We start from the raw sequence: 14,963 nt of genomic DNA on the forward strand, positions 1-14,963 counted from the left end.
TAGTTGAAATCTGCTGCGATTTTACTCTATTCGTGTTTTGATTATATAGTATTCAAACAAAGAACAAACCAGAAGGTCATGTGTCATTAGTTGGCACAGTATGAAAGCTTCTTTTAGTCACATCAGCGATTTATAAGAAAAGCGTATTATCAGGGACAGGTGTTAGACATAAAACATCCTTAGAAATCTTGTCCTTGGGAACGAACGTAAACCTCAGACAAGTGGTCTCATCTTATGAATAGAAAGTGTCTCATTGTTATCATGGCCCTTCCTCTTTCTAACCCTTCATCTCATCTAGTGACCAAATATGCCTAACAGCTCTCTGCAACAGTTGAAATACTTTTTTGTACCTCCTTATGCAGCAGACACCATGGGGGTTGGGATCTAGCAAGCCTACCCATTAAGTTCAAAGTATAACACTGTCCATCAACATTAACCCATCTATTCCCTTGCTTATATAACCTGTGCATGACAAGGGTTCTGCTGTAGTCTTATATATTCCCATACTGTGCTTCCCTATCCCAGAGCTGTTCTTGAAGAGATAATCCTTGTCTTGTAGATAGACTACCATTATTATAAAAGAGATTATATCCCGCATAGCCAGCTACTCAAGAAACCCATCTATGCCATCTGCCATTGACCTCCAGGAAGCCTAGTCACATAGGACACGTAGCTCCCATCCAGCATGACATGTCATGTCACACAGACGACACTGGAGTTGTGGTATGGCAATGTTCTACAATCTGGCCGTGAGGAGCAAGAACAAGCTTGAACTCTCTGACCTTAAGTCAAGATGGAAGTCACTGTGGACTCCCATAATTCTCCCTTTAATTTTTTAATTCCAGACTTGCCCATCACCGGTACACACATTCTACCATGCGTGTCCTGTCGTAGGTTGACTGGAGGCAAAAAGATCTTACCCATCTTTGACAACCAGCCTCTAGAAAATTTTAAGTGAGGATGCGGAGATTAACTCCATGCATCTCTGAATCCTCTTTCCACTGAGAGTTCACCAGTAACTCGATAATCACAGGCAAGCAAATAATGCCTAGCAATACATATACTCCTAAGGCTTCAATACTTCCCAGTAAGGGAGTAAAGGATGACCAGGTGAAATGGCTTTTTAAAATTGCTCCAGGATGTCTTTAGCAGTTTTAGCTGCATCAAATTCCAAATTAGCCTTTTTAATTGAACCAACTCTAAGAACTCATTTCCATTATGCCAAATTCCTCTCAAATGAGCTCTAACCTCTTTCTATCCAGTAACACTTTCATTGTGAACAGAAGAGATAACATTAACAGGTTAACAACATAATTCTAGTATGAGTATTAATAATGGACACACAATTGGTTAAATTACAAGTCTCATAGTTCTGATTCATTCAAGGGAGAAAAAATGGTTTTGTGGTGGGTGAGGTATGAGCAACTCCAGAATTCTGAACCTTTTCCTTACTCTAAAATTCAATGAATTTATGACCAACTTCCAATGATGTTTGAGCTTTTCCAGTTCCCATATACTGAATGCCAGCAGCAAAACCTTTATCCCACTCCTCCTAGTCAGTTGGGGGGGAGGGGGGGGCTCTTCAGTACCTGCAGTTTGGTTTCCCAACCCGTCCAGCACATATTTCTCAATTCCAGTGATAGTACACTGAATGTGTGTACACTGAAGACACACATTGCCTCCATAATAGTGTTTAATTGCTCCACTGAGTCTGTTTCCCGCAGAGGGGAAACGTCTGAGGCACCTGTTCACTGGGCCTTCTATTTCAACAGCGATGAAAACTATACTGGTAAAGGTGACCTCCGCATACCAAGACAAAGTGTGGATAAACAGCCAAACACTCAGCCGCAGATTCATTGTTGGAAAAAGATAGGCATTCCTTCTCCAGGTCCAGAGGTCTGGTCGATCAAAAAGATAGGCATTCCTTCTCCAGATCCAGAGGTCTGGTCGATCAAAAAGATAGGCATTCCTTCTCCAGATCCAGAGGTCTGGTCGATCAAAAAGCAGGAATCATCAGCCGTCACTGTAATCTCCTCCCCTTCCTAGAATGCAGGATGTAACATCAGAGGATGAGGAAACAGGGTCAGAAGTCTCACTCCAACTCCTCTGGGGGAGCATCAGCAGCCACAATATCATGAGGGCAGGTACTCCTCTGTTCCACACACACCACACCAAATGCTCAGGCAGACATCAAGTTTCCTTTTCTTCCTGTGAAAAAAAACACAAACATGCCCTCGACCCTATATCAAAGCAGGGTCAGGGTTCTTCCAAAATACAGTGCAAGATTTTTCCCATTTCACCTCAGCAAAAGTCACTTGAGTGCCATCATGCCAAAATCTATCCGTGGCATCTGCTCACGAGCACCCACATTCAAAAAATTGTAAATAAAAAGGGCATAATTTATACATTATGTGCTGACTGAGGATATAACTCACTTTTTTATTAAGTTGTATCTTAGATTGCCATGCGATCGGTTCAATAGTACCTCATCCTTGAGGATTGTAAGGAATGCCTGTTTTATGCTCAATTTACCATTGGGAAGAAAACTGCTGAAATGCTTTACTAATATATACCGATCTATTATCCGTTTTTATTTTAGGAATCCTCATATAGGAAAAACATTTTAAGCAATGAGCTATCACCAGTTTGTGCAGTGGCCATCAAGAAACTTGAATAGACTGTCATTTGCACATACTTTAGTTTCCCCAAATTCTGAACATGACTAACATTCATTTGACATAAATGATTACGAACAAGGCCTCAAGGATTTACCCCTAAGAAGGCACAGGCAAATACTGTGGGCATATATCACATTCCTTTACAATCTGGTGAGCAACTTCCCTGGTAAGATCAAATTGTTTTCTTAAATTTCTGCTATTATGATGAGGAAGGGCATGAGACTGTTGAGTCAATTCTACCTGGGACAAGGCGGACCATTTGTATTAATATTATCAGCCAACGCATTACTGTCCGCTAGAGGGCCAGGAAGATTAGAAAGAACCCAAATATGACCCACAAAGCAGGGCATTGTTTCTTCCTAACCCCAATCAGGTAGGACATCTGCATTGGGGCTATACAAATACATTCCCATTTGGCTCATAACATCTTGACCCCACAAATTTACCAACAAGTGGGGGAAAATGTATGGTCGAAAAGCTCCTTCATGACCTTCTTCATCTTTCTAGGAAAAGCCCAATGCTATTTTGCTCAGGACTCTGAGTCTGGCCAATCCCTTGCAGTTGTGTAATAGAATCCATCTTTGGCCACACTGAAAGCTATTGACTGGCAGTAATAACACACATCTGCACCAGCATCTAGAAGGTCAGAAAAGCTCTTTCCATTTATAAACAAAGTGAGTTCTGGGCACTGTGGACCAACAGGCATCAGATGAACCAAATCTAGCCTCTTCTCTCTTGAAACTTGATTTACTGTTTACACTTGGGGAAGTAAAATTAATTGTGCAGATTTTAAGCCCTTCTTTACCACAGAAATTCGATTAGGCAAGTGGCTCATAACCTTGATTTCTCCTTCATAATCAGCATCAATAACACTGGGAGCAACAAACCCCCTGTGTGATGGTACTACTCCTCTCCATCAATAACCCTACAGTGCCTTTTGGTAAAGGCCCATAAACACCAAAAGGGAGGGTTTGCACGCCCATTTTGGGAGTTAAAACTGTGCAGAGCGAAGAACTGAGATCCAATTCTGCACTGCTGAGGTACCATTTCCTTGCAGAGGAACAGACTTCTGAAGCACCCCACAACATTGTCTCGGGCCCTGGGGCAAGCCCCTCTGCCCCCTTCCGGGCAGTGGATTCCCATGGGCGTCCTTCTTTGATCTACATTCATTAGCCCAATGTTTTCCTCTCTTGCATTTTGGGCACAATCCGGGTTCCTTCTTCGTCCCAACACTTTTTCTCTTATCAGGACACTGCTTGACCTTGTGCCCCATCCGGCCACACCCAAAGCAACTTCCAGAAGAGCCCACAGCTCTCCCTTTTCTCAGGCCTTGATTTCTTTGTTGGAAGAGAATATCCTTAACTGTTTTTCCCTGTAATGCAGCAGCCATAGCTAACCCCTGAGTATATGAAGGCCCAATATCTGAGCAAAGTCGAATATAATCAGAGATGTTGCCCTTGTATCTATAAGGTCTCAAAGCAGCCTGACAGACAGCATTAGCATTTTCATAGGCCAGCACTTTGACAAATCTATCTTCTGTAACCCCAATTAACCTGCTTGTTGCCTCCCTCAACCTAGAGACAAAGTCCTGAAATAATTCATCGGGTCCTTGTCTTATTTTTGACAAGTGCACGGTGCGCATCCCAGTAGACGGAAGCCTATTCCAGGCCATCTTGGCAGCCATCTCTACCTGGGCATACGCTGCCAGATCAAAATTTAACTGCTTATCTGTTGTCTGATAAATGCCTTCTCCGGCAAGCATATCAAAAGTAATGGAACTTTGCTGGGCCTGATTTCTTGCAGCTGTGGCTTCACATTGTTCCATAAATTCAGCTTTCCACCATAGGTAATACTCTCTTGACAGGCAAGCTCTGGCAATCAGTTTCCAATCCCCAGGGGTCAAGATCATTATAGTTATGTCTTCAAGCAGACCTATTGTAAAGGGTGCAGTGGGCCCATAGAGAGAGCATGCCATTTTTAATTCCTTGAGTTGTTTAAACAGAACCGGCATACGCACCAAAATAATATTGCCCTGGGCATCTCGCTGCTCAATCACTTGGAACATCTGAAACCCTTGCACATCCTCCCCTCTGCTAGCTGCTTCTTTAACACTAGCTTCCAGGGGAGACATATGACTAACAGTGAGTGTTTGCCATACCCTGGGAAGTCTTTGCACCACAGAAGGCTCCCCAGGCGGATCTAATCCAGCCAGGACAGTAGGAAGAGGAGCGTCCTTCCGAGAAGAGACTTGCAGACTCTCCAGTTTTTGTGAAAGGGAAACCACTAAATCCCTCAAGCCCTTCAGCTCCTCCTCAATCTCATCACCAGGTTTCTGTCCTTTGACATTCACAGTCTGAATCTGGGGAGGTGAAAACTTCTCATTACTGTACCCAGTGCGTTCTTCCTCAAACTCAGCTTCAACAGGATCAAACTGATCATCATCCAACAATTCTGTAAAGGTGTCCGCATCCAGGGGCTCCTTCAGCAGCGCAGAGGGTTTTGTTTCACTTTTAACTGTTTTAGGAGGAAACACCTTCTGCCCTTCAGGGTGCAAATTCAAACTGTCCTGGATAAGTGCCCACAGACTGGGAGCACCAACTGAGACCTTTCCAGGCCCATGCTTGTTAGAATGCTGTTGGATTTTTGCTCCAATTCTCCTCCATGTGTCTGCATCCAAGGTCCTGTGCTTGGAAAACCACGGGCACACCTGCTCGACAAACTCTAAGAATTCTTGTACTTGCTGCTGCTCCACTTTAGCTCCTCTGGCTTTTAAAATATCTTTAATCAAATGTATAAACAGCTGTCTACTATTACCCTGCTCCATGTTTACAATTTTGCTCCAATCACTTGCAGTGTTCTTCCTGAGGTTCCACGTGTGGGTGCTACCTATCAGGACCAGTAAGCTTGTCAAACTGAATAGGGGACTGAGGATTAAGAGACAAAAAAACAGAAGACAGAATTAGGACTCTCAGTGAATATGCAGCAGCCCCAAATTATTTTCTCACAGCCCTTTTACATTCAAAGCAAAAGATTTCCTTAACATGGTTCAAGAAACAAACAGGCATACTCATCTCCTTAATACTCAAAAAACCTAGAAACCACACCTTGGGCCAAACATCCTGTTATCTGGTCTTGAGGAGCGAGAATAAGCTTGAACTCTCTTACCTTAGGTTTAGATGGGATGGAGTTACTGTGGGCTCCCACAAGATTAAAAAGATGTTGGAGGCACTTGAATATGAACTAAATGTATTTTGCATAATAAAACTGCCATGAGTTTTTAAGGTAAAATATGATTTAAACATGAAATGTCTCCCAATCAGGCTTATGTATTGAATACTTAATCCCCAACTAGTGGGGCTAGATTCAGGAAATCTTAGGAGACAGTGGAAGAAGCCAGGTGGTGGTGGTGCACGCCTTTAATCCCAGCACTCAGGAAGCAGAAGCAGGTAGATCTGTGAGTTGAAGGTCAGCCTGGTCTACAAGAGCTAGTTCTTCCAGGACAGGTTCCAAATCTACAGAGAAACCCTGTTTCAAAAACCAAACCAAAGGAGACAGTGGAAGTAGGTCATGAGAACACAGCTTCAAAGGTTATCTATCCTTGGTTCCATGTCCCTTTTTGTCTACATCTGCTATGTGAACCTTAGCCTCTTACTCCCAGTATTAACAGAGTCAAGGACTACAAAACTGAATGTCTGTAATGACTTCCTCTGAGAGGGAGAGGGAGCAAGAACAGAGTCCAGCCCTCAGTTCTCAAATCTGCCATGTCTGCAGGCCCTCGACCTCTCCCTCTTGAATGACCACCAGCCAGTTTGAAGACCAGACTACCAGCTGCATCGGATCTGTACCAGGGCTCCCACCCCTACCTAGCACCTGGGCTTTATGTGGATCACCATGATTATTCTTTCTTTAAAATCTACATACAGGCTGGGCGATGGTGGCGCACACCTTTAATCCCAGCACTCAGGAGGCAGAGGCAGGCAGATCTCTGTGAGTTTAAGGCCAACCTGGTCTACAAGAGCTAGTTCCAGGACAGGATCCAAAGATACAGAGAAACCCTGTCTCGAAAAACGAAAACCAAACAAACAAATCTACATAGAGAAACATTAGAGCGTTTGAGTCATGTGATATTATGAACAAAGCCCCCTGACAAGCTTCCGGTTTCTCCCCAGCAAAGCCTCACACCTACCCAAAAGACAGTTTAAAAAAAAAAAAAAAACAGATGGTTGTGAGTCACCATGTGGTTGCCGGGAATTGAACTCAGGACCTTTGGAAGAGCAGGCAATGCTCTTAACCGCTGAGCCATCTCTCCAACTCCCCAAAGGACAGTTTTAGGACACTTGTCTTTGTCTTAGTCATGACAGCACCCTGACCAAAACCTTCTAGAAGTTTCCTGCTCTAAGCATAGATCTAAGTGTTCTTCACCTTTGAGGAAGAAACACGCTTTGGTTAGACAGGTGGCTCAGTGGTTAAGAGCACTACCTACTCTTCCACAGGACCAATTCCCAGCACCAGTCAACCCTTAACGCCAATTACAGGGATGCCAATGCCTTCTTGTGCCCTCCTTGGAAACCCACCCACGTACATGCATGCAGGCACATACAGGCACAGCCACCCCTTTGGGGGAAAACAAAACTCAGATCAAAACTGGTCTTCACGAGAGGAATTCAGAGCTGGAGAGATGACATGGAGGTTCTTGCAGAGAACCCTAGTTACACTGCCTCTATCCACATTAGGAGGTTCCAATCTGCCTGTGCATAACTCTGGCTCCAAGGAACAATACTCTCCTTTGGTCCTTCTAATATCAATACACTCATGGCATAAAAACATACAAATACACATAGATTAAAACAAACAAACAAAAAAATGGACTCTTAGAGGCTAAGAGAACTGGCTGTACTTTCAGAGGCTCTGAGTTCAATTCCCAGCAACCACACAGTGGCTCACAACCATCCATAATTCAATCTTGTCCATCTTCTGGCCTGCAGACAAAACACTGTATACATAATAAGTAAATAAATTTAAAAAAAAAGTCAAGTTTCTCAAAACAAATAACCAAACAAACTCAGTCAGGCCTGGTGGCACACACTTTTGATTCCAGTTCTGCAAAGGCAGAGGCAGGCAATTCTGTGAGTTCAAGGCCAGCAAGACCTAAAGAGACCCTCCACCAAAATAAGTAAATAAACAAAACCTAAAATTATCAAAAGGGTGTGCAAAAGAGATAAAGGGAAACTCTTACCTTAAGAGACTGTCTATTCAGATGCAAATCTTTAGGATGTCTCCACCTGGGGCATTGAGAAAGCAAAGTCATTAGTCAGCAAAGGAAGAGTGACCCTGCCTAAGCACACAGCGCCCGTGGCTCACTGCAGACACACTTCACCATCTATTAAATTTACAACCAAGCCGGGCGGTGGTGGCGCATGCCTTTAATCCCAGCACTTGGGAGGCATAGGCAGGCAGATCTCTGTGAGTTCGAGGCCAGCCTGGTCTACAAGAGCTAGTTCCAGGACAGGAACCAAAGCTACAGAGAAACCCTGTCTCGGAAAAACAAAACAAAACAAATTATAATCAAGAGAATTTATTATTACTTTGTCTTTGTCCCAAGCAGTTTTAGTTTTCTTTTTTAGAAAGGCTCTCTTGCCATGTGGGCTGACCTCGGACTATACAGATGAAGATGATTTTGACTGGATTCTCTCGCTTCCACCAGCTGAGTGCTGGGGTTACTGGCACTGTGCTGGAAACAGAAGCTGGTTCTTCAACACCACCAAGTGAGCTACAGCTTTCCTGCTGTTTTCTTTCTGAGACAGGGTATTACATAACTCTGAATTCATGATCCTTCTGCCTCGGTCTCCTAAGCTAAGAGTGCCTATCTTTAAACAACGTCATTTTCCCACCTAAGTTCATAAGGTCAATACCTTGTTCTTCAACCCAGACAACCACCTTCATTTTCAGATTTGCTTTTCCTAGAGTTTTATTTGAGAGGGTCATACTGTTTTGCAACCAGCTTCTTTAGCCGTCCATAACCTGTACACATTTTCAGGGTATTTTCTCTCCTATGTGCACTGGAACACTTCCTCTGCCCTTCATCCGTGGGTCGTTTATAGCCTGGAGTCTCCTATGACTAGGCTTCTATGAACACTCTTGTGTAGGCATATGCTTTGACCGACTTGTCTGTGGTGCTTCCTGCCATTCCGTACAAACAGCTCTCTGCTGTCAAAGTGACTTACTGCTGAGCACCCCGTTTCCCGTGAGACACACACACAGTGGTCTGTGAAACATGACTGCAGTCACTGCAGGAAGCCATAAATGTAAGCAGTAACCCTGACCACCAACATTCAATAGTGCAATGTAAAAATGCTGTGGCCCAGTTCTCTGTGGGCCAGTGGGGCCACTGTGGCCGTGGGTAAGTAGCCCTGGTGGGTGAGGGACAGGGATAGGAGTGGAAGAGAGAGAGAAAGGGGGAGGAGGGAGGCTTGTCTCTTAAAGGGACAGGACAGACCATTACAAATAGGGTAAGAGCTAAGCATTTTTCTTCATTCACTTATTTACTTATTTGTTTGTTTGGTTTTTTGAGAGTTTCTCTGTGTAGCTCTGAAGCCTGTCCTGGAACTCAGTCTGTAGACCAGGCAGCCCTCAAACTCACAGAGATCCGCCTGCCTCTGCTTCCCAAGTGCTGATAATAAAGGCTTGCACCACCAATGGCCAGGCATTTATTTATCTTTATTCTGATTTTTTTCAAACAAGGTCCCATGGATTTGGCCTCAAACTTATATAGCTGGGAATGATATTGAACGTCTCATCTTCAAAGTGCTAAGAGACTGTCCAAGCACAGACGACTGGTTCTGGAGTTCATGCACGCCAGGCAAGCATTAAGCAAGGGCACTTCATTCCTAGCCCTGTATTTTTTTCCCCTCTACTGGGAACCAAGGGCCTCTCACTCACACTTGAGGCGAATTACCTGTCAGGACAGCCTTGGGAGGAAACAGCATTGTTATTCCCAATTCCTGGATGGGAAGGACCCAAAGTCCTATTCAGGGTCTACCAAAGTCCAGGTACAGCCTGGGACAAGAACTTTAGGAACTGGTTGAAGCCTTCCCTGAGTTTGCTGGAAGTGAACTCAATCAACATTCATGGGCTTTTTACACCTTGACTTCAATTCTGCTCCCATAAATAATCCAGATGGCCAAGAAATGCCATTACCTCACCCAACCTAAGCAGACAGGCACAGAGACCCCTGCATGGCGACTGTGGAGGAAGACTGCTTGAGCACGCAAGTTCCAAGCTGGCTTTTCTAAAACTAATAAAAATACAAACACGAAAACCAAAAAAGGCCCACATGGATAGCCAGTGGGATCTTGCCTGGCTGAAGTTACTCCCTGAGCCCCCCCCCCCCAATCACTAACTTTGGCCAAGGAGGACACTAGAGCCTGAATCTCAAGGGCCCAAGGGAACAATGACAAAAACAGTAAATGGCTCTGTGGGGGGCAGAGTGTCTGCTCCAGGGAGGCAGGAGGCTGGACAAAGAAGGAAGACCGGAGCCAAGTGACAAGGAAATGGGTCTCCTGAACAGGAGGGTACTGGTTAGGAAGGGGAGGTCTATTAGGGTTAAGAGTTAAAGGGTTGGCAAAGACCTGAGGACATGCCCTGGAGGCTGGGCTGGCGGAGTGAAGAGGAGCTAGGACCTAAAAAAGCCCATCTGTTTATATTCCATTTATTTTTATTTTGTGTTTGCTTGTGTGTTAGGGTCATGAGGGACCTGAGGTCAGAGGACAATTTAAGAAAGTCAGTTCTTTCCTTTCACCATGTGAGTCCCGGGATCAAGTTGGTAAAAGGAATCTTTACCGTTAGCTGTCTCACTGGCTCCCAATCTGTTTAAATACCATCTTCTCCCACTATTTAGAGCACGAGGAAAGGGTCACTACAACAAGAGATAGAAGTTTAAAAACTAACTAAATGCACCTGCCAGGTGTGGGACACATGTTTTAATAGCAATACTTAGAAAAGATCAGCAAGAAGACTGGGCTACAGAGCGAGTTCCAGGCCAGCCTGAGCAATTAGTAAGACTCTTCTCAAAACCCAAGAAAGCTGGTGTGGGAGCCGGCTTGTTTGTCAAGAATGCGAAAAGCCCTATGTTCACTCTCCAGTACAGCACATATAAAACCAGGCTTGGGGCAGGCGTTTACAGTCCCAGCTCTTGGGAGGTGAAAACAAGGAGGAAGAGAAACTCAAGGTCATCACTAACTAAGGGTCGGGGCTAGCGTAGGCTACCAGTAAATTCCAAGACTTGGAGGCAGAGGCAAGAGGAATGCCTCAAGTTCTAAGCTAGCCTTGCCTACATAGAAAGTTCCAGGTCAGCCAGGTCCACTCAGTAAGATCCTGGTTGAAGGAAAAAAAAAAGCAAAGAATAAATAAAACAATTTTAAGCAGAGCTTTGTGTAGTCAGACTGCACTTGCTCTAAAATTAGAACAAATGTGACTACTTAAAGTAAAAAAATTGCATATTTTTTAAGCCAGTAATAGTACATGCCTTCAGTGGGGCACTTGGGAGGTTGAAGTAAGAAAATCCTGAGTTCGATGCCAACCAGGATTAAAGGCAAGGCACTATCTAAAAAGGAAAGGAAGCAGGCTGGCAGGCGTCTACCACAAAATCTCAGAAAGCAACGAGTATCATCATCACCATTCCTGAGACAGTCTCGTTTATGGCTCTGCTGGCCACCAAAGATACACCCTCAAGTCCTCCTCCCAGACCCAGCTCATAGGACTATCAAAATACTCCTACACATCTTTTAACTTCTTTTGGGGGTCATATTTTCATATCCTCATTCTCTCTCTGCCCTCCCTTTCCCTTCTCTTTCTGCTGACAATGCTAGAGACCAAACTCAAGCAGTTAGGCACACCTTCTATTCCACAGATGAAGCCTCACCTTGCTGCCCAGCTGGCCTGCACTCCTCCTTCGTCAACCTCCTGAGATCAAATCACAGACACACACATATAATCAAGCCAACTGGACATACTTTTAATGTCCTATGATGGTTTTATAAGATTGTGTTATATTGAGGCAGTGAAAATAATTCCACCTTTTTTCTACCCTTTGTAATTGCATGTGTAACTGTGTTCCTAGCAGAAGAAAACTTTTGCTTTTTAGTAATTATTGTGTAAGAACAAAAGTCTAGGGCTGGAGAGATGACTCAGTAATTAAGAGCATCTGTCTGCTCTTTCAGGGGACCCGTGTTTGGTTCCCAGAAGCCACATGAAGGCTCACTTAGGTCTGGAACACCAATTCCAGAGGCTCTGAAGCCTTTTTGATCTCTGTGGGCACTGCATGCACACAATGTATAGACATGCACGCAGGCAAAGCAGCCATAAGCATAAAATATAATAAATCTTAAAAAAGGAAAGAAACCAAGTCCTAGAGTGAGTGGGTGGGCTGACACATGCCTGCAATCCTAGCACTTGGGAGAAGGCGGACAGTCGAACTTCAAGTCCAGACTAAGTGAGTGACAGCCAATCGCAGAAGTTTTGTTGGGTGTTTTTGGTTGAGTGTCGAGCTCCCCTGCCCCCAGGACAAGTTTTTTTTTTCCGTGTAGCCCTGGTTGTCCTGGAACTCACTCTGTACACCAAGCTGGCCCCAGACTCAGAGATCTGCCTGCACCTGCCTCTCAGGCGCTGAGATTAAAGGTGTGCACCAGCACCACCATACCAGGCAAGAACTTTTCAAAAATTAAACTCTAAAGAAAAAAACATACCTCTTCCATTTTTATTTGTATTTCATGCCTAGAATAATTTTCTACAGATTGGTTTCTAAGTCAAACACTCTTAAATTATTTTTATTTTACTTTTAATAATTTATTTTTATTTTATATACACTGGTGTTTTTGCCTTCACGTATGTATGTATCCTGGAGTTACAAGCAATTAGTTGTGAGCTGCCAAATGGATGCTGGGCAATGAACCCGGATCTTCTGGAAGAAGTGCTCTTAACTGCTGAGCCATCCCTCCAGCCTCTCAAACTCTTTAAAAAACAATAACTGCAGCCTCCATAAATAAGTCAAAACTAAACGTGTTCCTAACTCAAGCTTTGGCTAGTTCAACAAAAATGTCCAGGGCTGAATGAAAGCCACCAAGCAGAAAAGAACACCAGGAGAGAAATCACAGCAGACAAAAGCAATGGCTTGAAATGGTTACAATGAAAATTTCTAAACAACCAGAGAGCCAAGGCCAAGTGGTGGCACACTACCCGGACTGGATGGATGAAGCCCCTAAAAACTGTCTCACCAAAACCTAAGAGGGCAGCTATTGCAGCATCCAGTTCATCTTGATGATTACAATAGCCATAAAATATGTTACAGTTTCAAACAAACAAACAACAACAAAAATAAATAAAAGCTTTCCCAAAGTCACTTGAGTCAGCAGTGTCCTTACAGTAAATACAAAGGTCAGCCTGTCACCGCTATCACCCACATTCAGTGGTTTTCCACTACTCTACCATCTATGTACCCTTTGTACTCCTTGGTCATACAATGAAAGGTGCTTTAAGATAGAGGATAAAGAATAGGGTTCGGGGGCACAGGACTTTAAACTCAGCACTGGGGAGGCAGAAACAGGAAGACTCTGTTGAGTTTACCCTGTATAAAAGAAAACAACAAACCCTCATAAAAAAACAAAGACAGAAAACTACCAAGATTCTTACTGCAAGCTGTAATCCAGGTTAAATGCCAGAGGCAACAAAGGACCAGTTACCACAAAAAGCCATTAAGAAACGCAACGAGGGTGCCCGGAGGGCAGGGGCTAAAGGTACAGCAAACACATGCAAGGCCCAAGCTTCCATCACCAGCACCACCAGGAGAAAACAATAGAAAAACAACAATAAAACGAGTTGTGCAGGCCCGCAGTATCAGCACTAGGGAGGTAAAGAGGCAAGAGGTCCTCTCCTACACAGCAAGTTCAAGGCCAGCCTGGACTGTAGACTCTGTGTAAAACTACGAGCACTTACCCTCCAAAAGAGAAAACTGTGCTATTAATTCTCTGACTCAGGAGCCTATTCCTACTTGACTTCTACAGTCTTGCTGGGGGTGCTGACAGGCACGAGAGAATGCCACAAGGCTAGAGCCAAAGAGGAACACGTGCTTCTCTCTCAAAGGACCGAAGTTGCATTTCCAGCACCCACATCCGGTTGGTTGACTGTAATTTAGCTCTGGGGAAATCAAGTCTTTTCTGGCCGCCATGGTCACTGCACTCACATGCACAAACCCACACTCACACACATACACACATTTTAAATAACAAATAAAGGTAAGTGAAAAGTTTCTGCGACCCGATAAACCTCTCCGCCGACACAATAATCCGAATCAGACCAAGTCAAACCAAATTAGAAACAGCCCAGGTTTAAAATCAGAGCAAATCAAACCAAACTAGAAATAGCCCAAGTTTAATAAATACCAGCGCTCCCGGGTGCCTTTGAGTTCCTCAGAGAGAAGAGAATGGAAGACCGGAAAAGCACGTGTTTGTTCTCTGGGGGGGGGGGGGCAGTTTAAATACCCTGAGGGGGTGGTCTTGACCCTCCCTGGGGAGGGGTCATTGTTTGGCGGGCTTTCTTGATCCTCCCTAGGGAGGAGTCATCGTTTGGCGGGCTTTCTCGGGGGTGGAGTCTGGACTGATGCAACTTCCAGGGGAGGGGACTTGGGAGGAAACTTCCACCATAAACCATAAACTCCTTTAACCTCAGCACTCAGGAAGGCAGAGGCAGGGGGATCTCTGAGTTGAAGGCCAGCCTGCTCTGTATTCCAGACAGCCAGAGCTATATATATATAGTGAGACCATGTCTCAAAACAGCTTTCTCTAAATCCCTTTAAGGTTTATTATTGTGTGCATAGGTGTTTTATGCGCATGCATATCCATGCACATGCATGCAGTGCTCCCGGAGGCCAGAAGAGTGTCAGATACCCTGAAGTGAAATCCTGTCTCAAAAAAAAAAAATCCAGTCTGGTCTACAAGAGCTAGTTCCAGGACAGGAACCAAAAACTATGAAGAAACCCTGTCTCGAAAAATCCAAAAAAAACAAAAAACAAAAAACCAAATAAATAAAAGGAAGAAAGAAAAATTAAATAGGGGCCCAACACAATAGCTCACTGGTAAAGAAAGGGATCTTGACGCTGAGCCTGGCAACTTGAATTCAGTCTCCAGAGCCCTGCGAATTATGTTATGACCCCCACATGCACCCAAACACACTAAATACACGCAAAAAATGCTTAATTAAAAAGGGGCTTGCATGTGGCTTGATGGGAGAAGA

General features: G+C 44.2%; 1 protein-coding gene across 1 annotated transcript in view; it reads right to left on the minus strand.

Annotated features, from left to right (window-relative positions):
• LOC142844415 (uncharacterized) overlaps window positions 1-14,963 on the minus strand; it is an 18,885-nt gene continuing 3,922 nt past the window's right edge. The window contains exons 4-5 of the mRNA XM_075962849.1: window positions 7,915-7,960; window positions 1-5,602 (exon numbers count right to left, since the gene is read on the minus strand). Coding sequence (XP_075818964.1) covers window positions 7,932-7,960 — 29 coding nt within the window. The 3' untranslated portion in view covers window positions 1-5,602; window positions 7,915-7,931. The remainder of the gene's footprint in view (window positions 5,603-7,914; window positions 7,961-14,963) is intronic.

The sequence above is a fragment of the Microtus pennsylvanicus genome, chromosome 2 (genome assembly GCF_037038515.1).
Source record: "Microtus pennsylvanicus isolate mMicPen1 chromosome 2, mMicPen1.hap1, whole genome shotgun sequence".
NCBI lineage: Eukaryota > Metazoa > Chordata > Mammalia > Rodentia > Cricetidae > Microtus > Microtus pennsylvanicus.